This window comes from Mastigoproctus giganteus, chromosome 14 (genome assembly GCF_048544385.1).
Source record: "Mastigoproctus giganteus isolate SK-2022 chromosome 14, ASM4854438v1, whole genome shotgun sequence".
Lineage (NCBI taxonomy): Eukaryota > Metazoa > Arthropoda > Arachnida > Uropygi > Thelyphonidae > Mastigoproctus > Mastigoproctus giganteus.
In genome coordinates, this window is record NC_143588.1 from 83336477 (window position 1) to 83360196 (window position 23720).

The 23720-nt window shown below is 37.7% G+C and overlaps 1 protein-coding gene across 1 annotated transcript in view; it reads left to right on the plus strand.

The window, feature by feature from the left end:
* Rbcn-3B (WD repeat-containing protein Rbcn-3B) overlaps window positions 1–23720 on the plus strand; it is a 357208-nt gene that overhangs the window by 180141 nt on the left and 153347 nt on the right. The window contains exon 17 of the mRNA XM_090389262.1: window positions 8866–9204. Within this exon, the coding sequence (XP_090245388.1) occupies window positions 8866–9204 (339 nt within the window). The remainder of the gene's footprint in view (window positions 1–8865; window positions 9205–23720) is intronic.

The window sequence follows — 23720 nt, forward strand, 5'->3', positions numbered from 1 at the left end:
CTTTGCTGTCCTTAATACTAAATTCAGAAAGTCCTACTAATGGAGATAATAATTTGGCTAAGAAACCAGATAGTGCATATGTGGGACTGCCTATAAATTACCTAGAAATTATCAGACGCATTGTGTGCAGCTTCTTCCGGGGCGGAGGCTGCACACAATCGTGTCACAAGTAAAGGACCCCATTCAAAAAGAGAATGCAAGTGGGGTCATATATAGTATTAGATGCCCGGATTGTGGGGAGTGTTATGTAGGGGAAACAAAACGCCGTCTCAAAGATCGTCTGGGGGAGCACACTAAGGCAATAAGAAGTGCGGACTATGGTAAGTCCGCCGTGGCCGAGCATTTTTTGGAGAAGCAGCACCAGATCTCCCCGGACGAGGCTATCATCACCGATCGGGCGCATAAGTTCTGGGACTGCAAGTGGCTCGAGAGTTTGCGGATCTGTTCCACAGTGAACATTAATAGAGATAGAGGAACGCGGATCCATCCCCTCTTTGAGGCTACTATCCTCAGAAGGGATGAACGGTCCCACATGACCCACTCTTGAGTCACTTCCGATTCCATAACACGTGGGAATGAAACACATGATGAGTACCGTGAACCTGCTGGTATTTAAAAATGCACCGCAGAACAAAGAAAATACCGCTGAAGAAGAAGGCAGGAGCCTTCGAAAGCTATGGTTTTATCGCTTTTAATTTAGTATATTTTAATGTATTTTATTGTTCTTAACCCAGTATATTTTAATGTATATTTCATATATTTTAGTTGTAAAGTTAAATATAATTTATTGTAAATACAGGCAAATATAATTTATTATAAATACATAGTTATCAAGATTCCAGTTTTCATTTTCTTTGTGTTTTATTTCTACATAAGGTTGGTGAAAAACATTTAAAACTACAATATGGAAGAAGAGATGTTGTTTGTAAAATCCTTAGAAACTGACTATACTGGAGCATTCATTTTTGCTGCTGTAAAAACATGGTTTGATGAAAAACAAGTACCATTGGAAAATTTGGTATCCTGTGCGACTGATGGTGCTACCTCCATGGTTCGAAGACATAGAGGTTTTATAGGCCACCTAAAGGAAGTATGTCCTGAAGTTTTTGCAGTACACTGCGTTGTGCACCTACATCATCTGGTTGCAAAAAAATATTAGTCCAGTTCTTTATCAATCTCCTAGTATAGTTATTAAAACCATCAATAAAATGAAGTCACATAACAAATATGATTGCCTTTTCAGAAAATTTTGTGTTGATAATGAAGAATGAGGCTTCTTTTACATACAGAATTCAGATGGCTTTCTAAGGAAAACTGTCTAACAAGATTTGTAAAGCTTTTTGATACAATAATTAGTTTTTTTAGAAAGCAAAGGAGACAAAGATTTAGCAGAGGAGCAAACACAAAAACAACATACACTATATGGCTTGGATTTTTCAAAAACTTAATGAAGCATCACTTCATAGGAAATTAATTACGGTGATAGACTGCAAATGCGTATTAAAAGCCTTCACTGAAAAACTGGAAATGTTTGAAAGAAATTTAATGAGAAAACAATTTCATGGTATGTAAGAGTTAGCTGAAATCAATGAATCTCTCACTGAGAATGATCTTAAGAATTATTCAGATAATTTGTGTTCTTTAAAAGGTGATATGAAAAACAGATTTTCAGATTTATTTTCTTTTGAAGTGGAGCCATGGATGTTGGCTCCAATTGGATACGATGCTGGATCTGCTAGTGAAGAAATTCAAGAACTCATTGAATTAAAATGTAATGAAGAATGCAAATATAAATTCGAAAAAGGTAGAATGGCTGAGTTGTGGGGATAAAAAACAACTAAACTTCTTTATCCAACAATGTGGTCTGAAATGGCCAAAGTACTTTTTTGTTTTCCAACATCTTATATGATTGAAAGTGTTTGTAGTTCAGTAAATAAAATATTAACAAAGGAAAGAAACAGAATTGATAGGTTCAAGAGGAGATATCAGAATTAAACTTACTAACATTATACTAAACATTGAACTTTTAGATAAGGAGTATCAGGCTCCTTATAAAGTATATATGTACTCCTTATACTTATAAGCATAAAGTATTTTCTTGTTTAAAATTTCAAGGGGGGGGGGATGATTAGGAAAAAAATTGTCTAAAAAAGCCCTTTAGGGGGCGATAATTAAAAAAAGGTTAAGAAACACCTCTTTAGATGGTGCAACAAACCCTTGTTAAGACCAACAATACAAACCCTGGTAGTGCCATTAATTACCTTGTAACGTCAATCTCGAGAAAACACAATCATAGAGCAACTTCAGAGACCTCCTCTTGAGGCCCCAAGTAACTCTTACAACCCTCCTTACCCTTGGAAGAATTATTTTTAGTCTTCTCTTTAATATAAACTTGATATGTTAAACAAAAAGCTGATGTTCTTCCACTATAACACCAAGATATTTTACTGCATTACTATAGGGAATCTACAGTGGAACAGCTCTATTGCGAACTTCTATTTGAATTTCTCTATATTATGAATTTTTTCCAAAACATTGCACTTTGAAACGAAATTACACCTAAAATTAACCACATATAGCAGTGTTAATCTCTGTATAACGAATTTTTAGAAAAATTAGCAAAGGCATTTTTAAAGATTTTCAAGCATTTACTGCTAAACAGCTGCTCAAATATAATACAGCCTCCTTCCCTCCTTCCTTCCCTCCCTCCTTCCCTCATTAGCATCTATTCTAGATGCTAATGCTAATTAATTCTAAAATTAATCATCCTTTTAGTGAGCACTTGTGGCCATTGTTTCATTTTGTTACAGTTATAAAACCAAATGGGTTTTCTTAAAAGTGGTCATAAACTTGCAATAAATAGGGTTGATTTGTAAATTGATTTTGGCTAAGGGGAAAACGAAATTCGCTGCTGGTAAACCTTTAGTGCGCTGCAGTGGCAATACATAGAATGCTTCAGTAGTTGGTTTTTAGTAACACCTACTGAGTGGCATTTGCCTCTCACCTTAATTGTACCACATGACCTTCTTGTCAATCATTATATGATAGTTTTTTTTTTTTTTTTTTTTTTTCAATTTTGTTCTTTTAGAACAATTTGTCATCAATAACATAGGCTATATGCTCTCGGTTTTTTTTTTTTTTTTTCCCTTCTGAAAAGTAACATACAAATCATACATTAACCATAAATTTTGTTTTGTGTATATATGAATGAAAGCAGAATAAAAGGAATTCACAAAGTCATATTTCTTTAAAGTGACTGATAGGAAAGATCACGTGATACTGTTGACAAGTGAACGTCATTGAGTAGGTGGTACTAACAATTCACTATATGGCCAGCACATGCGAAGTTTGCGGTGGCTGCACGGTGTATATATCGGCAGTGAGCTGCAGCTGAGTAATTTTTACCATTGCAGAAATAGTGTTGAAGAGAAAGTGTTTAAGTATTAATGATTAAGTCGAGATTCTTCATGATATTGACCAGAGTTTTAAGAAAAAATATTGTGGAGAAATATAGCATACCCGCAAGCAGGTTATCTACGATTTTAAAAAATCGAGAATCAATTTTAAATACAGTTGAAGGTGGAGCAGACAAGAAGTGAATTAAGTTGTGTATATACAAAGATGTTGGTAAAGCTGTTCTAAAATGGGTGCGAATGATATGTGAAAAGAATATACCAATATCAGATCCAATAATTAAGCAACAAGCTCTGAAATTTGCACAGTCCCTTGGACACAGAATTTAATGTGAACATTGGGTGGTTAGATTAATTTAAAAAGCACCACAGAATTGTGGAAAAGGTTATTTGTGGAGAAAGTGTTGATGTCAGTGAAGAAGATTGCAATAGTTGGAGGAACAACACCTTAAAGAAGATTATGGAAGAATATGAACCTAAGGATGTTTTTAATGCTGACGAAATGGGTTTATTCTTTAAATGTTTACCTAATAGAACACTTGCATTTAAGGATGATAAATGTTTTGGCAGAAAACAAAGAATAAAAGAATCACTGTACTAGTTGGAGCCAATATAACAGGAAGTGAAAAATTAAGACTTTTAGTCATTGGAAAATCAAAAAACCCAAGGTGTTTTAGAGGCACAAAATAGTAATACTAATCGTAGCATGTGATGCAAGAAAGCAAGCGTATGAGCTTATGTAGCATCAGCCAAAAAAAAAAAAAAAAAAAAATTCACACAACTATTCTTTCTAAATGTTTGTCCAGTTCCTCCTTAAATTTATTTAACCTATCAACTTCCACAACGACAGAGGGAAGTTTGTTCCAGCAATTAACCACCCACTGGCTAAAGGCAAATTTCCGCACATCTATTCTACATCTGTCTTTTCTCAATTTGAATTTATGCCCCCTTAGGTTCGTAATCTGAGCAAGTGGAAGAATCCCATCAGAATTCAGTGTGCTCAACCCGTTCAAGGCCTAACACACCTCAATCAGATCACCCGCAGGTGCCTAGTTTGGCGCCTCCGTAGCCAGGTGGGAAGGAGCAGCAGTGCCTAACACACGCTTCTTGATTAGACCAGGGTTCGAGCCCGTCACCACCAAATATGGAGGATGCGGGAAGGTCAGGGAATGACCACCGCATATCCCGGAGCAATATGGCCTTAGTTGCTAATGCTCCTAAAAATCCAAATAACAATAACAACAATAACAGTGCCTAGTTTCCAGCCACTGCAATTTGCAGAACTTAAGCCTCTCTTGGTAAGAGGATCCCTGCATTCCTCTCACCAATCTTGTTGCCCTTCTCTGTACAAGCTCAAGCAAATCTACATCCTTCCTAAAATGAGGCCTCCAGACCTGTACGCGCAGTACTCAAGGCTTGGCTTGACCAAACTAGACAAGCACCTCCTTTTCCCTGCTAGCAAATTCCTGTATACCATTGACAAAACCCTGTGACCTGCTCTTGCAGCCTGTGTGCATTGTTCAGAAAACTTCATATCTGATTGCACGTTTACTCCCAGGTCTTTTTCATTTTCTACCACCTTAAGTGTAGTACCACACAGTTGGTACATTCCTGTGGGGTTACTTCTACCCATGTGCAGTACCTTGCATTTGTCAATGTTAAACTTCAGTTGCCACTTCTTAGCTCATCTGCCCAAATTTTCTAGATCCTGTTGCAGTAGCACACTGCCATTACTGTCATTAACAACCCTGCCAACCTTTGTATCATCTGCAAACTTTGACCCTAAACCTGATATACCTTCATCAATATTATTGATAAATATACAAAACAACAGTGGACCCAACACCGAATCCTGTGGGACTTTAATAACATTAGTCCACGAAGAGCAGCACCCATTGATTACCACCCTCTGTTTTCTCCCACTCAACCATCCTTTTATCCATTGTAGCACCTTACCCTTAATACCCCTCTGCTCCAATTTGTACAGTAGTCTTCCATGCGCAACAGTGTCAATAGCTTTCCTGAAATCCAAGTATATGATATCACAATTATTTTTTGTATCCATTTCCTTTGTAACCACATCATAATATCCTATCAAATTTGTCAGACAAGACTTTCCCTTAACAAACGCATGCTGGGTCTGAATTATTTGCTGCAGTCTTGTCTAGATGATCCTGCAATGCATCTTTAAACAGTGACTCCATTAGCATGGATGACAAGTGATATTTTCGAAGAATGGATATTAAAACTAGACAAGCATATAACAAAAGAAAAATCTTGTTGATCACTTATAGGATATGCATTGTATACAGAAGTCGAACAACAACCGAACAAGATGAACTGCTGCTTTCACAACTGAGAAACGTTTGGACATTATTAGAATCATCTGGAAACATTGAAAATTATATAACACTGGATGGTTATGTTTATGTAGATCAAGATCTGGCTACAACAAAACATCCAAATGAAGATGAAGTACTGCTGAACAGTGTTAGACGTGGCCATGATCACGAATAAATTAACGATGATGCTGAAGACACATCAGAACTACCCGTAGAAAAGAGAACTCACGAAGAATGATTCATGCATGTAAATCAGTTCATCTGGGTCTACAGTTTTGTGAAAATGTTCCAGATAATGTTTTTAATGCTCTGAATAAACGTTGAGGTTTTCTTTGAGAATCAGACTATTTTTTAATAGTACTGTGTAAACGAAAATTACCGATTATTTATTTATTTTTTTTTAAATTTTTTTTTTTTTTTTTTTTTTTGCGATACTTACTGGAGAAATTTGTGTAAATGTAATTTAAATGAGTATATTTGAAATAAAATACATTAATAATAAATGTAGATTCTTTTTCATTTTCTAATTAGATAACAATTTCCAATAAAAAAGATATTCTCTGTATAACGAAATTTCTCTATAACGAATTTTTTCGCTGGATTTATCAAATTCATTATAGGGAAGTTAAACTGTATTTACCTAAGAGGTCTTACCAAAGGATGCCTATTATAACTTTCACTCCCTTTAAGTGAATTATCTTACACTTTCTTGAAGATATAGTCAGTTTATGTAATCCAGTCCACTATTCTAATTCCTCAGTCACAAGATCATCAACATAAACAAATATTAATTCCATCATATTATCCACAATGTTTTCCACAATTCTGACTGCCTTTGACCTAGAACTCAAGGAATCTTTCATTATTCCACACAAGTCACTATAACATTTTGCTAATTATAGCCTTTACATATACTTATTTAAGTTTACTTAAAGTTATCATATTTTCTCAAAAGCCATCCTCAAAATCTTTAAAAATAATGGCATACTTATCTTGAACATTTATGTAAATCTGCAAAAAATCTACTATGATATCTTGTATACTGCATCCCATCCTGAATCCATATTGTGTATAGGTTGAGAGGCAAGCTGTGTTATATAATAAATCTGGAATCTGCTCACCAGTAACTGTTGATATCTTCCCCAAAACTGAAAGTAGGGCAATCAGCTAATATGAGGAATTGTTAAAATGTAATGAGATTTTCTAATATATTGGCATTGTTGATTGGCTTAAGATTTGCCTGCTTCCATTGAATATGGAAAGAATCTTCCTCCTTTAAAATTACATTATATGTATATAACATTACATATGGTTTAACCATAAAAAATCACTTGGCTATCTCAGGATCAGAATTATCCAAAATTGCCTCAATCATATTATTCTCCTCTTAATTTCATTATTGTTTGATCTTTTAACTGTGTAAAAAACATTTTATTTTACTTATTATAATTTTATAGATTGCTATTTTCTACATGATCCAACAATAATTTGTCTTCGTGATGGCCAAACCAACAATCCACCATGGTGCCTCCCTCCATCCTTCTGGATGTGTTTTCCTCTTTTCATTGTTCTTTTTAGAACGTCTGGATCCTCTTCACAAACATCATCATTAATCCATTTTGTAGCATATACTGAACCTCTGTCAAATTTTCATTTATAAAATTATAAAGATAATTTATAATTTTGCTATTTACTTTTCCTTAGTCACAAACTGCAAAATAGCTACAGCAATGGTCAGTTGTGACTCAAAAAAAAAAAAATAAAAAATAAAAATAAAAAAATAAAGTGCAGCCATTATCAACCCACTGCAGGATGGAAGCCTCCTCAACAATTCATGCTGAGGGAAATGGACCATAATCTGCCACGCTGGTCCAGTGCGGGTTGGCAGATCGACCGTATTCAGCAGTCAGGGGCTTGAACTCCGGTCTACTCAAAGAGCGTGTGCTACTGCACTCCCGCTCTTGCCCACTCGGCTACGGAGGCTGTAGTCAGTTGTGACTCAGTGTTCATTAACTGACTAATTCATTATATTGCCTATAATTACAACAAAATTTTGCCTGACCTTTTAGGCTCCTAGAACTCATTCTTTCAGTGTACAACCCCACACAGCGCACTTTAACAAAATCTTACCTAAATCAACCGCGATCACGTCAACCTTTTTTTTTTTTTTTTTTAAGTCCTTGCCACTGAAATCCCAGGAAAGTAGGTGGCAGGACCTGCCAGAGTATCACTTACTGGTAACACATGGCAGGGTATGGGCAAGGCAGTTCCCAATAGGGCCCGGCGGCCAATAAGCCAGAGGAACAATGGGCACAACATTTTACACAACCCGCACAGTTTTAAATCTTTGGCTTGACAGTGTTCTGTTTCCGATACAATGTGCATACGCGGAGATGGGAGAAACACCAGGTGCTGTTTGACCCGAATATACCTTATACCTTATATTGCCTATGTGCACCATCCAAGAATGAATGAACTGGTAGCTAGTGTAGCCAAATGACACAGCACTGATTTTCTTTGTGGACAACAAAAAAGCTGATACTAGATGCCCTTCCCCTCCCTCCCTTCCTCTGAATTGATATTGTGACAGATGCTGCATTGAGCAATCTAGGTGTGTGAATCAGCAAACACAGAAATAATACTTGGCTAGGAAATTTCAGAGAGGAATATGCAAACCAAGATTTTCCACATTGAACACAACTGTGGAATAAGAGACATTCAGAGGCCAGGAGTTATCATGTGTGTTCGTAGTTGGTTCAGTTTAACTGCCCCCATGCTTCAAATTTCTTTTGATACCTCATCTAGGAAAGTTCAGAGCATTTTTGGATTCTGCCAGATATGTTTATCAGGCAGATCCAGAAATGTCATCATAACCTAGATAATGAATTTTAGCATTTGCTATAAGGATGAGATATGAATGAGGCAAGGGTAAGTAAATAGTTATATTAACTATCTTTACATTATGAATATGCTGAATTCACAGCTGCAAAATAGGAATGAGAGGCATATTTTTCCATAATTAGTTGAAATGTACACAATCATTTCTTAAATAACTAGAGAATTCAGAAATTGTACTTTCAACAATTTTTTTACAACTTTTGATTTTAAAGGTCATTTGGATAGAGTGGTTCCAGGCTTACAAGCAGAAGAAATATTAAGTGCCTGTGATGAAAATATAGTTAACCTTGGGGATCGGATGACAAATCCAGCTATTCATTTATTTCGTGGTCTTCGTCATCGTAATTTAGCAGCTATTCGCCATGCTGCCCAAAGAGGGCTTCACCAACTCCAGAATCCTCAACTTCAACATTCTCAACATCAGGGCATGATTGGTGATGGTTCCGACAGTCAGAAATCTAGGGCATCTCCATTAATGATACAAGGATTACGGACTAATCCTAAAGATCAAGATAGTCATGTTCTCTTTTTTGACATTGAAGCCCTTGTGGGTATGTTATTAGTAATATTTTTATTTTAAGCAATTAGAAATAGTTTTAATGCATTTTTGATATTAAATTTTAATAATGAGGCTTAAAGTATATTATATTATTATTCTTTTATCTGAATTTCACACTTTTCAAGGAAATGTGTATGGTTATTTGGTTATGGTTATATGGAAATCTGCGGATTACTGCTGAAATATCAAACACCCTGAAATAATAGACATTATTATTTGCAGTATAAAGCCTGTGAGTCCTCTTTTTAGCTTTCATTTTGTCTCAGTATCAGATATTTATCACATGGATACATTATTTGCAAGTTGCATAATTGCACAGGTATGTAATTAAACATACACTTAGTCATTTTATTCTAGCATAAATTAGAATCACATTGATTGCACTGGGTCACATTTAAAATTTTCTGACAAATCCTTAATGACATTTTGCCTTGAGTGTCAAGTTAACTTTTTTGTCATTTATCCATGTAAAGGTAAAGAATGTGAAAAAAGTATAATTTGAATATTGGAAATTCAAAGTGAAAGTAATTTTTATGGAATAATCCACCAAACTATATATATATATATTTTTTTTTTTTTTTGTCTTTCTTTCTCTTTTTCTCTTCATATCAGTAAGTACAAACATAATGGACAGATGAACACTTTTACATTATATCTATCTATCTATAACTAAAGAAACAATAAAATAGCATTTCTTATGTTCTTGACATAACATTAACATAGACTGAACAAGCCAGTAAAACTTGGAAATTCAGTTTCCTCCCTTTAAATTCTAAATTATAAAATTTATTTCTACCACTATATGAAATCAGAATTTCTTTTTTTATTAAATAATAAGTTACTTCACCTAAGTACAGTTTCATTAAATTGAACATTCCATAAAGAATCATGTGATCTGGTTTAGTACAAACTTTTTTTAATTGGTAGAAGCATGTTTATTTGCAGGAAAGAGTCAGTAGAATACTGTACAACTTCCAAATTACAATTATGACCCTTACTTGTCATGTGGTAAATATTTAAAAGCTAAGCTAAAGCTAAACTACTAAAAAAAAATTCTGAACACCACTGAGATCAGTTCCAATTACTAATTTTATTGTTTTTCATTCTTTGTTCTTTATTGTTTCCATGTGTATTTTATTCACAACAGCAGCCATTTTCAGTTCTTTAAATGATGTACATTATTACAACAATGCAGATTATTTAGAAAGTACTTAAGTCCTTAGCCTTTTGAAATCAAAAGTAACAGGAACAAGCATGAAACAGTAATTAACAGTTTAATAAAATCACTTCTAAAATCAATAGTTACAATTTTTTTGAATATATGTAAGTGATATCTAACACATGGTTTTGATGGTGTTTTTTTTTTTTTTTTTTTTACTATTTGGTTAAAATATTCTAATATTTACAACATAGTTGCTGCAAAATATTTAAAAAAACATCAACTCGTGTATCAGCAGGATTAGCTTGTGACTTTCTTATTATTACATATTTAACATTCATCATCGAAAGAATTTGATTTATATAAATTTTAATATGTGTAAATTTATAGTTTAAAATAATAATTTACATGTATATAAATACATATACCATATTTCCCCATGTATAAGACGCACTCTTTTTCGAAAAATTTGGAGTCTAAAAACTGGGTGCGTCTTATACAGTGGTTTTAGATTTTTTTACTTGCATTTCCCGCTTTTTCGTGCTTCCACGACAAGGGATGGAAGTCTGTTCCCCCAACCAACCACCCGCTGGCTAAAGGCAAATTTCCGCACGTCTATCCTACATCTGTCTTTCCTCAATTTGAATTTATGCCCTCTCAGGTGATTATTCTGAGCGAGAGCAAGAATCCCATCAGCATTGAGCATGCTCAAACCATTCAAGGCTTTATACACCTCTATCAGATCACCTCGCTGGTGCCTAGTCTCCAGACACTGTAATTTGCAAAACTTAAGCCTTTCTTCGTAAGAGCACCCCTTTGTTCCATTCACTAATCTTGTTGCCCTTCTCTGTACTCGTTCCAGCAGCTCTACATCCTTGAAATGAGGCCTCCAGACCTGTATACAGTACTCTAGGTGTGGCCTAACCATTGCCTTATACAAGGGAATAATCACCTCCTTATCCCTGCTGGAAAAATTCCTGTATATCATTGACAATACACCATGAGCTACTCTTGCAGCCCGTCTGCACTGCTCAGAGAACTTCATATCTGCCTGCACAACCACACCCAGGTCCCTTTCATTCTCTACCACTGTCAATGTAGTACCACAGAGTTGATACGTTGCTCTGGGGTTGCTGTTTCCCATGTGTAGTACTTTACATTTGTCAATGTTAAACTTCATTTGCCACCTCTCCGCCCATCTGCTCAACCTTTCCAGATCCTGTTGCAGCAGCATAGTGTCAGTAGTGTCCTTGACAACCCTGCCTACCTTTGTATCGTCTGCAAACTTTGACATTAAGCTTGATATACCATCATCAATATCATTTATGAATACAGAAAACAATAATGGACCCAACACTGAGCCCTGAGGGACTCCACTAATAACATTAGTCCACGACGAGCAGTGTCCATTGATTACAACTCTCTGTCTTCTCCCCCTCAGCCATCCCTTTATCCACAGCAGCAATTTGCCTCCAATGTCACACTGCTCCAATTTGTGCAGCAGTCTTCCATGTGCAACAGTATCAAAAGCCTTTCTAAGATCCAAGTATATAATATCAAAGTTATTCCCTGCATCCAGTTCCTTTGTGACTGCATCATAGTATCCAATCAAATTGGTCAGGCAAGACTTCCCCTTAACAAAACCATGCTGTGTCCGAGCTATAACTGAAGTCTTGTCTAAATGATCCTGCAGTGCTTTAACTAGTGCCTCCATTAATTTTCCTGGAACAGAAGTTAAACTCACAAGTCTATAATTACTTGTGTCAGCCTTTGATTCTCCTTTGTGAATTGTGGTAACATTTGCACATCTCCAGTCCGTGGGTACCTCCACTGAGTCCAAGGAAGCTCTCATAATTATGGCTAAGGGTTTGCTTACTTCCTCTGCTGCCTCCTTTAATATAACTGGATAGATCCCATCCACCCCGGGTGCCTTTCTTGTGTTTATCTTCAACAATTTCTCCTCCACCTTACTCTCAGTTATTACAAAATTCTCTAGCTTACTGCTAGAGTTGAATACACCTCTGGCCTTTCCCTCGCTAAATAACTCCTCATGAGTGAATGTCGATGCAAAATATTCATTTAGTTTGTTAGCTACCTGAGCAGGATCATCAACAGTTGACCCATCGATATCAAGTGGACCAATCTGATTCATCCCCTTCCTTCTAGAGTTTACATAAATAAAGAACTCTTTGCTGTTTTTCTTTGCATCCCTTGCCAAAGTTTTCTCGTAATCTGCCTTCGCCTGCCTAACCTCCTTTGTAACTTGGTTACAGATCAACTTGTATCTATCATAGGCTTCCGTATCATGTGTTAATTTGTATGTATCCCATGCATGTTTCTTCTCTGCCATATGCCTCATCAGTTCATCTGACATCCATTTAGGCCTAAACCTTGAACAATATTTCTTAGTTGGTATGTAAAGCCTAGTAGCTTCCAAGATAAGTTCTTTGAATGCTTCCCATTTTGCATTTGCTGTTGGTAACATTATCAGTTGATCCCACTGTATAGAATTTAAATACTGTCGCAGTCCATCGTAGTCGCCTTTACGAAAACAATAACCCTTCCCTTTATCCCTTATGGTAGTTACCTCTTTGAGTAAATCCCACTTCAGCACACTGTGATCACTGCCACCTAGTGGTTCATTTATCTGCGGATTCTTAATGCATGAAGAATCACTGCTGATAATCAAATCAAGAGTATTCCTCCCTCTAGTTGCCTCCCGAACATGCTGATGTAGAAAACATTCATCCAATAACTCCACAAAAGCCTTGCTAGTGTGTGAGTGACAAACCCCCAAATTCCAGTCAATATCTGGGAAATTAAAATCTCCCATTAGAAGACTCTCTGATTTACTGGCCCACTCTATTTCCCTGTACAGTTTCTTATTGTACTCATCAGAGTCATTAGGCCTATAGCACACTCCTACTCTCAATTTTGATCTCCCAGTGCTTATGTCACACCAAACTGACTCAACACTGCACTGTCCAGCAATGTCCACTGGCTTCACTTCCTTGGATTTTATGTATTTCTTAACTAATAGCATAACCCCTCCTCCCTTCCTATCCAGCCTATCCTTTCTGTAGACGTTGTACTCCCCAAATTCCAGTTCTGCATTCCTTATATCTGTGTGACACCACGTCTCTGATATCCCAACAATATCTGCCTTTGATGTTTTGAGCAATACCTCAAATTCATCAAGTTTATTTACTAAACTCCTAGCATTGGTGTACACGCAAGTATACATGCACCTATTTCTATTCTTAGCTACCCTAACACAACCCATGTGTTTACTTGTACCGCAATGACTCCCAGCAGTCTCTGAAATATCCTGCATCTTGTTATTCAGGCTTCTGCTCATTCCAATATAAGCAGAGCAAGAATCACTTTCACCCCTACCAGTGGCTACTGTTAATTTATTAGTCCTTGTATCCCTCCCAACTAGCAGTTTTCCGACCCTCCTAACAGTGCCTCGACAGCATCAGCAAAAATTCTTGCACCCTTTCTATTTAAGTGTATCTCATCCCTGTAGAAGCAATCTCTCCTGTTAACAAGTACAGTCCAGGCTGAAAAAAAATTCTACCCCTTGAGCCTTGCACAATCTTTCCAGGGCCGAATTGATCGACAAGGCTCTCATCATATACTCCCTCCTATCGTATCTGGGCAGAATTGCAGACACTTTCAAATTCAACCCTATTTCATGGCTTTTTTTCAACAGTGACCTGTACTTGTTAAGCAATTCTGCCGGTCTCCTACTCTTGATATCATTAGCATTAGCATTAGTAGAGGCATATGATGCAAGAAAGCAAGCTTATTCATCAGCCAAAAAAAAAAAAAAAAAAAAACACACCACTCCCATTTCACCGATCCGTTCGTTCAAAATACCTGTCCAGTTGAGCCTTAAATTTGTTTACGCTATCAACTTCAACAACAAGTGATGGAAGTCGGTTCCACCAACCAACCACCCGCTGGCCACAGGCAAATTTCCGCACATCTATCCGACATCCGTCCTTCCTCAATTTGAATTTATGCCCTCTGAGGTGATTATTCTGAGCAGAAAATCGGTTCCACCAACCAACCACCCGCTGGCCACAGGCAAATTTCCACACATCTATCCGACATCCGTCCTTCCTCAATTTGAATTTATGCCCTCTGAGGTGATTATTCTGAGCAAGATGAAAAATCCCATTGGCATTGAGCATGCTCAAACCATTCAAAGCCTTATACACCTCTATCAGATCACCTCGCCGGTGCCTAGCCTCCAGACTCTGTAATTTGCAAAACTTAAGCCTTTCTTCGTAAGAGCAACCCTTTGTTCCATTCATTAATCTTGTTGCCCTTCTCTGTACCCGTTCCAGCAGCTCTACATCCTTCTTGAAATGAGGCCTCCAGACCTGTATACAGTACTCAAGATGTGGCCTAACCAATGCCTTATACAAGGGAATAATCACCTCCTTATCCCTGCTAGAAAAATTCCTGTATATTATTGACAAGACACCATGAGCTCGTCTTGCAGCTCGTCTGCACTGCTCAGAGAACTTCATATCTGCCTGCACAATTACCCCCAGGTCCTTTTCATTCTCCACCACTGTCAGTGTAGTACCGCAGAGTTGATACGTTGCTCTGTGGTTACTGTTTCCCATATGTAGTACTTTACATTTGTCAATGTTAAACTTCATTTGCCACCTCTCAGCCGATCTGTTCAACCTTTCCAGATCCTGCTGCAGCAGCATAGCGTCAGTAGTGTCCTTAACAACCCTGCCAACCTTTGTACCATCTGCAAACTTGGACATTAAACTTGATATACCATCATCAATATCATTCATAAACACCGAAAACAACAACGGACCCAGCACTGAACCCTGAGGAACTCCACTAATAACATTAGTCCACGTTGAGCAGTGTCCATTGATTACCACTCTCTGTCTTCTGCCACTCAACCATCCCCTTATCCATAGCAGCAATTTGCCTCCAATGCTACACTGCTCCAATTTGTGCAGCAGTCTTCCATGTGCAACAGTATCAAAAGCCTTTCTAAGATCAAAATATATAATATCAAAGTTATTCCCTGCATCCAGTTCTTTTGTGACTACATCATAGTATCCAATCAAATTGGTCAGGCAAGACCTGCCCTTAACAAAACCATGCTGCGTCTGAGCTATAACTGAATTCTTGTCCAGATGATCCTGCAGTGCTTCTTTAACCAGTGCCTCCATTAATTTACCTGGAACAGAAGTTAAACTAACAGGTCTATAATTACTTGTGTCAGCCTTTGATCCTCCTTTGTGAATTGGGGTTACATTTGCACATCTCCAGTCTATGGGTACCTCCCCTGAGTCCAAAGAAGCTCTCATAATTATGGCTAGGGGTTTGCTTACTTCCTTTGCTGCCTCCTTTAATATAACTGGATAGATCCCATCCACCCCAGGTGCCTTTTTTATGTTTATCCTCAACAATCTCTCCTCCACTTTCCTCTCAGTTATTACAAAATCATCTAGCTCACTGCCAATGTTTACTTTACCTACCTCATTCTCCTTCCTGAATAACTCCTCATGCGTGAATGTAGATGCAAAATACTCGTTTTGATTGTTAGCCACCTGAGCAGGATCCTCAACTGTTGAACCATCAATATCCAGTGGACCAATCTGATTCATCCCTTTCCTTCTTGAGTTTAAATAGGTAAAGAACTCTTTTCTGTTTTTCTTTGCATCCTTTGCCAAGGATTTTTCGTAGTCTGCATTTGCCTGCCTAATCTCCTTTGTGACTTGGTTACAGACCAACTTATATCTATCATAGGCTTCCATGTCACCCATTAATTTGTATGTATTCCATGCATTTTTCTTCTCTGCCACATGTCTCATTAGTTCATCTGACAACCATTTAGGCCTAAACCTTGAACAATATTTCTTAGTTGGTATGTAAAGCCTGGTAGCTTCCAAGATTAGTTCCTTGAATGCTTCCCATTTTGAGTTTGCTGTTGGTAACATCATCAGTTGGTCCCACTGTATAGAATTTAAATACTGTCTCAGACCATCATAGTCGCCTTTACGAAAACAAAAACCCTTCCCTTTACCTCTGATGGTAGTTACCTCCTTGAGTAAATCCCACTTCAACACACTGTGATCACTGCCACCTAGTGGTTCATTTATCTGCAGATTCTTAATGCATAAAGAATCACTACTGATAATCAGATCAAGAGTATTGCTCCCTCTTGTTGCCGCACGAACATGCTGATGTAGAAAACAATCATCCAATAAATCCACAAAAGCCTTGCTAGTGTGTGAGTGACCAACCCACAAATTCCAGTCAATATCTGGGAAATTAAAATCCCCCATTATAAGACTCTCTGATTTACTGGCCCACTCTATTTCCCTGTACAATATCTTATTATACTCATCAGAGTCATTAGGCCTATAGCACACTCCTACTCTCAATTTTGATTTCCCTATGCTTATGTCACACCAAACTGACTCGACACTGCCCTGTCCATCGATGTCGACTGGCTTCACTTCCTTGGATTTTGTGTTTCCTAACTAATAGCATAACCCCTCCTCCCCTCCTGTCCTGTCTATCCTTTCTATACACATTGTATTCCCCAAATTCCAGTTCCGCATTCCTTATATCTGTGTGACACCACGTCTCTGATATCCCAACAATATCTGCCTTTGATGTTTTGAGCAATACCTCAAATTCATCAAATTTATTTACTAAACTCCTAGCATTGGTGTACACGCAGGTATACATGCACCTGTTTCTATTTCTAGCTACCCTAACACAACCCATGTGTTTACTTGTACCGCAATGACTCCCAGCAGTCTCTGAAATATCCTGCATCTTGTTTTTCAGGCTTCTGCTCATTTCAATAGAAGCAGTGCAAGAATCACTTCCACCTCTGCCAGTGGCTACTGTTAATTTATTAGTCCTTGTATCCCTCCCAACTAGCAGTTTTCCGACCCTCCTAACATTGCCTCGACAGCATCAGCAAAAATTCTTGCACCCTTTCTATTTAAGTGTATCTCATCCCTGTAGAAGCAATCTCTCCTGTTAACAAGTACAGTCCAGGCTGAAAAAAAATTCTACCCCTTGAGCCTTGCACAATCCCCCCAGGGCCGAATTGATCGACAACGCAAAAACAGCACCGTATTCAGTAGTCACGGGTTTGAACCCCATTCACTCAAGGCACGTGTACTTAGGCACCAGCGCGCCTGACCACTAGGCTACGGCGGCCTTAGTGCCAACGTGTACAACTATATCACCTTTTGTGCCCTTAAAAGATGATATCTGCTCTACAACGTCATCAACCTTTGCCCCTGGCAGACATACCCTGGTCCTGTTCCACCTATCCGTTTTACAAAGCATGTTCCCTGTTTCCCTGACAATAGATTCACCAACAACTACTAGTTCCTTTGGGACCAGCGCATTCTGCCTTGGGGGTTGCCGCTGTGTTGCGCGATGACCAAGTGCAAGTTCTGGCGTTGATGTGGGCAGCTGAGAGCTTGATGGGCCCCTCAATTTAGTTCCTTCGAGGGCATCCACCCAGGTCAGGGCCCACATAACAAAAAACACAAAGAAGATTGCTGCAGAGCAAAAAAACAAAACTTGCCGTCATACCTGGAGGGCTTGACATCACAGCTCTAACCACTTGATGTCAGCATTAACAAACCCTTCAAAGCTGCCATGAGAACGAATGGAACCAATGGATGAAGTCTTCTGGGGACAATTTGACACCAGCAGGAAGAGTGAAGAAAACAACTATAGAAGTTTGTCCCTGGGTGAAAAGATCCTGGAATAATATCAAGATTGAGATCGTTGTCAAGTCATTTAAGAAGTGTGACATTTCAAATGCCATAGATGGAACTGAGGACGAGGCAATATATGAAGACAATAATTCGTCATCAGATACAGATGAGGACAAGCTAGTGGATGGGAGTTTTGACAATGATGAGGAGTTGTATGAATCTTATGATGAATAAAACTTGAGTTCAATAACTTTATGTAATACATTTTTTTCCAAATTTCAGGCCCAAAATTAAGGTGCGTCTTATACATGGGGAAATACGGTATGTTCATTTTAAAAGGTATTAGAGAATGAATGCTAGAAAAATAGTGAGAAAGAAAAGAAGGAAATCAAAACATACAGATTATGAAAATGAAAATTATTTCTAATGTAATAAATTAAAATAAATCATAAATTATAATTAAAATGCATAAATTAAATATAAATAGTCAGACCTTTATGCACAGGGAGGGTCATGATTTATGTAAAAGGCCAACAATATAGAAAAGTATGAAGATATTTGTAAGGCCTAAAGGTCTTCATATATAAATCTATTAGAGAAATATATTTTTTATCAAAATTTAACTTATATAAATTACTTCTCTCCCTTTTGGGGAATCTGATTTATATAAATTTTAAAATGAATCCCTACTTCACGTATAATCAGCGATTAATTCTGTTTTTAGCATTAGTAGAGGCATATGATGCAAGAAAGCTAGCTTATACAACATTCCCATTTCACTCATGCATTCTGTCCAAAAGTTTGTCTAATTCTTCCTTGAATTTATTTAAACTATCAACTTCCACAATGACAGATGGAAGTTTGTTCCAGCAATCAGCCACCCTCTGGCTAAAGGCAAATTTACACACATCTATTCTACAATTGTCTTTCTTCAATTTGAATTTACGCCCCCTCAAGTACATTATCTGAGCAAGAGGAAGAATCCCATTAGCATTGAGCTTGCTCAACCCGTTCAAAGCCTTGTAGTAGTAGTAGTAGTGGCATGTGAAACAAGAAAGCAAGTGTATGAGCTTATGCAGCATCAGCCAAAAAAAAAAAAAAAATCACACCATTCCCTCCAAATGCCTGTCCAGTTCCTCTTTAAATTTATTCAACCTATCAACTTCCACGACAGATGGAAGTTTGTTCCAGCAATTAACCACCCGCTGGCTAAAGGCAAATTTCCGCACATCTATTCTACATCTGTCTTTTCTTAATTTGAATTTATGTCCCCTTAGGTTCGTAATCTGAACAAGTGTAAGGATCCCATCAGAATTCAGCATGCTCAACCCATTCAAGGCCTTATACACCTCAGTCAGATCACCGTGCAGGTGCCTAGTCTCCAGCCACTGCAATTTGCAGAACTTAAGCCTCTCTTGGTAAGAGGATCCCTTCATTCCAACACCAATCTTGTTGCCCTTCTCTGTACACGCTCAAGTAAATCTACATCCTTCCTAAAATGAGGCCTCCAGACCTGTATGCAGTACTCAAGGCATGGCCTGACCATTGCCTTATACAGAGGTACAATCACCTCCTTTTCCCTGCTAGCAAAATTCCTATATATCATTGACAAAACCCCATGACCTGCCCTGGCAGCCTGTCTACATTGCTCAGAAAACTTCATATCTGACTACACAATTACTCCCAGGTCTTTTTCATTTTCTACCACCTTAAGTGTAGTACCACACGGTTGGTACGTTTCTCTGGGGTTACTTCTACCCATATGCAGTACTTTGCATTTGTCAAGGTTAAATTTCAGTTGCCACTTCTTAGCTCATCTGCCCAAATTTTCTAGATCCTGTTGCAGTAGCACACTGCCATTACTGTCATTAACAACCCTGCTAACCTTTGTATCATCTGCAAACTTTGACTTTAAACCTGATATACCTTCATCAATATCATTGATAAATATACAAAACAACAGTGGACCCAACACAGAACCCTGTGGGACTCCACTAATAACATTAGTCCATGAAGAGCAGCACCCATTGATTACCGCCCTCTGTCTTCTCCCACTTAACCATGTTTTTATCCATTGTAGCAACTTACCCTTAATACCATTCTGCTCCAATTGTACAATAGTCTTCCATGCGAAACAGTGTCAAAAGTTTTCCTGAAATCCAAATATATGATATCAAAATTATATTTTGCATCCAGTTCCTTTGTAACAACATCATAATATCCAATAAAATTTGTCTGACAAGACTTTCCCTTAACAAACCCATGCTGTGTCTGAATTATTGCTGCAGTCTTTTCTAGATGATCCTGCAATGCATCTTTAACCAGTGACTCCATTATTTTACCCAGAACAGAAGTTAAACTAATTGGTCTGTAATTACTCGTGTCACCCTTCAATCCCCCTTTGTGAATTGGGGATACGTTTGCACATCTCCAGTCCTTGGGGACCACCCCTGAGTCCAAGGATGCCCTCATAATTATGGCTAAGGATTTTCTTAGTTGCTTTATCGCCTCCTTTAATATAACTGGATAGATCCCATCCACCCCCAGGTGCTTTTCTTATGTTTAACTTCAATTTCTCCTCCTTTGCTCTCAGGTATTACAAAATCATTAAGTATCCTGCTACAATTTGATAACCTTCTGCCATTTTCAAACCTTAATAATTCCTCATGTGTGAATATAGATGCAAAATACTCATTCAGTTTGTTTGCTATCTGAGCAGGATCATCAACAGTCGAACCATCGATATCCAGTGGTCCAATCAGATTCATCCCCTTCCGTTTAGAATTTATATAAGTAAAGAAATCCTTGCTGTTTTTCTTAGCATTTTTTGCCAAGGATTTCTCGTAATCTGTCTTCGCCTGCCTAACCTCCTTTGTGACCTGATTACAGACTAGCTTATATCTGCCATAGGCTTCTGAGTCGCTTGATAATTTATATGCATCCCATGCATTTTTTTTCTCTGTTACGAGTCTCATTAGTTCATTTGATAACCATTTAGGCCTAAACCTTGAACAATATTTCTTAATAGGTATGAAACTTTTAGTAGCATCCACGATTAATTCCTTGAATGCTTCCCACTTATAATTTACTGTTGGTAACATCGTCAGTTGATCCCACTGTACAGAATTTAAAAATTTTCTGAGACCACTGTACTCACTTTACGGAAGCAAAAACCCTTTCCTTTACCCCTGATGGTAATTAAATCTTTAAGTAAATCCCAAATCAGTTCACTGTGATCACTGCCACCTAGTGGTTCCTTTATCTGCAAATTCTTAATACAAGAATGATCACTGCTGATAACCAGATCAAGAGTATTACTCTCTCTGGTTGCCTCTTGAACATGCTGCTGCAGAAAACAGTCATCCAATAAATCCACAAAAGTCTGACTAGTGTGTGAATGACCAACCCACAAGTTCCAGTCAATATCTGGGAAGTTAAAATCCCCCATTATAAGACATTCTGATTTACTAGCCCACTCTATTTCTCTGTACAATTGTTCATTGTACTCATTCAAGTCATTAGGCCTATAACACACTCCTACTCTTATTTTTGCTTTTGCAGTGCTTATGTCACACCAAACTGACTCAACAGTGCACTGTTCATCTATATCAACTGGATGCACTTCTTTTGATTTTATGTTTTTCTTAATTAACAGCATAACACCTCCCTTTCTATCCTGTCTATCCTTTCTGTACACAGAAAGGATAGACAGGATATCTTATTATACACCTCAGTCAGATCACATGACAGGTGGCTAGTCTCCAGATGCTGCAATTTCCAGAACTTGAGCCTTTCTTGGTAAGAGCAATGCTTTTATCCCCTCACCAATCTTGTTGCTCTTCTCTGTACTCATTCCAGCAGCTCTACATCCTTCCTAAAATGAGTATACAAGGGGATAATCATCTCTTTATACCTGCTAGCAAAATTCCTGTATATCATTGACAAGACCCTATGAGCTGCTCTGGCAGCCTGTCTGCACTGCTCAGCAAACTTCATATCTGACTGAACAATCACTCCTAGGTCATTTTCATTCTCCCCTTCCCTGAGTGTAATAACGCACAGTTGGTACATTACTCTGGGGTTACTGCTTCCCACATGCAGTTCATTATATGCTGTTAATTCAAGGGAATAATCACCTCCTTATCCTGCTAGCAAAATTTCTGTATATCATTGGCAAGACACCATGAGCTGCTCTGGCAGCCTGTCATGGAGTCTTGTCAATGATATATAGGAATTTTGCTTGCAGGGATAAGGAGGTGATTATCCCCTTGTATAAGGCAATGGTCAGGCCACACCTTGAGTACTGCATACCGGTCTGGAGGCCCCATTTTAAGAAGGATGTAGAGTTGCTAGAACGAGTAAGAGAAGGGCAACAAAACTGGTGATAGGAGCAAAGGGGGGTGCTGTTATGAAGAAAAGCTTAAGTTCTGCAAATTGCAGTGTTTGGTCTGTTATGTTTAACTTGGACTAGGCACCTGCGAGGGGATCTGATTGAGGTGTATAATGCCTTGAATGGTTTGAGCAGGCTCAATGCTAATGGGAATTTTCTACTTGCTCAGATTAAGAACCTGAGGGGGGGGGGACCTAGATTCACATTGAGGAAAGACAGTTGTAGAGTAGATGTGCGGAAGTTTGCCTTTAGCTAGTGGGTAGTTGATTGATGGAACAGACTTCCATCTGTTGTTGCTGTGGAAGTTGATAGCTTAAATAAATTTAAAGGCTGACTAGACAATCATTTAGAGTGACTGGATGGGTGAAATGGGAGGGTTTTTTTTGCTGATGCTGTATAAGCTTGCTTTCTTGCATCATATGCCTCAACTAATGCTAATGCTAATTAGCATTGAGTCTGGGTACGAGAGTAGCCTGTGCAGACGAAGCTCTTTGACGCTCTTGGAACAGAGAAGTTTTTCCTGATTTATTAGCTTAAATTGTCATATTAACGTATTTCTAGAGTAGCTTTATATTCCTAGTTACGATATTTAGTTTAAAGTTTAACTTAGACAGAGATTTTGTAGGTATTACTTAGTATCGGTAACAGTATCAAATCCACGTGTTACAAATTGAACGAGAGGTCTTTTTTTTTTTAACCAAATTTAGTCGATTTATTAACCAATTGTTATATTAAATTATCTTCTATAAGTAGATTATAGACCTAGTCAGGATCCTTAGTTTATTCTAAATTGAGATAGCGAGATTTGGAAGCTAATCAATAGTTACGAGTCCGTAGAAGTACCGTTCGTCAATTCCCGCCATTTTTACACGATAGCATAACCTCAGTGTAGTATAGTGCATAATATAATATTGTCAATTAATCAGTAAATCTATTAATCTTAATAAACTTTATTGTCAATTAAATTGTACTTTTAACTCTATATATATAACGACTTAATCGTAACAAATAATTAATACATAACTATAGTTGGTACACATGATACGGAAGTTATATAAAGGGAACTCGTAGAAAACACTAGATACCGAAAAAATAAATATAGCCTTATAACTGTTTTGGGATGTAACTTAAGGATTTAATTTTGTTTTGAAATTTTATTGAATTAAATCGGAATCATGACTCAGACCAGAGCAGCAAAGCAAAAGGCTCAAGCTAATGGGAGT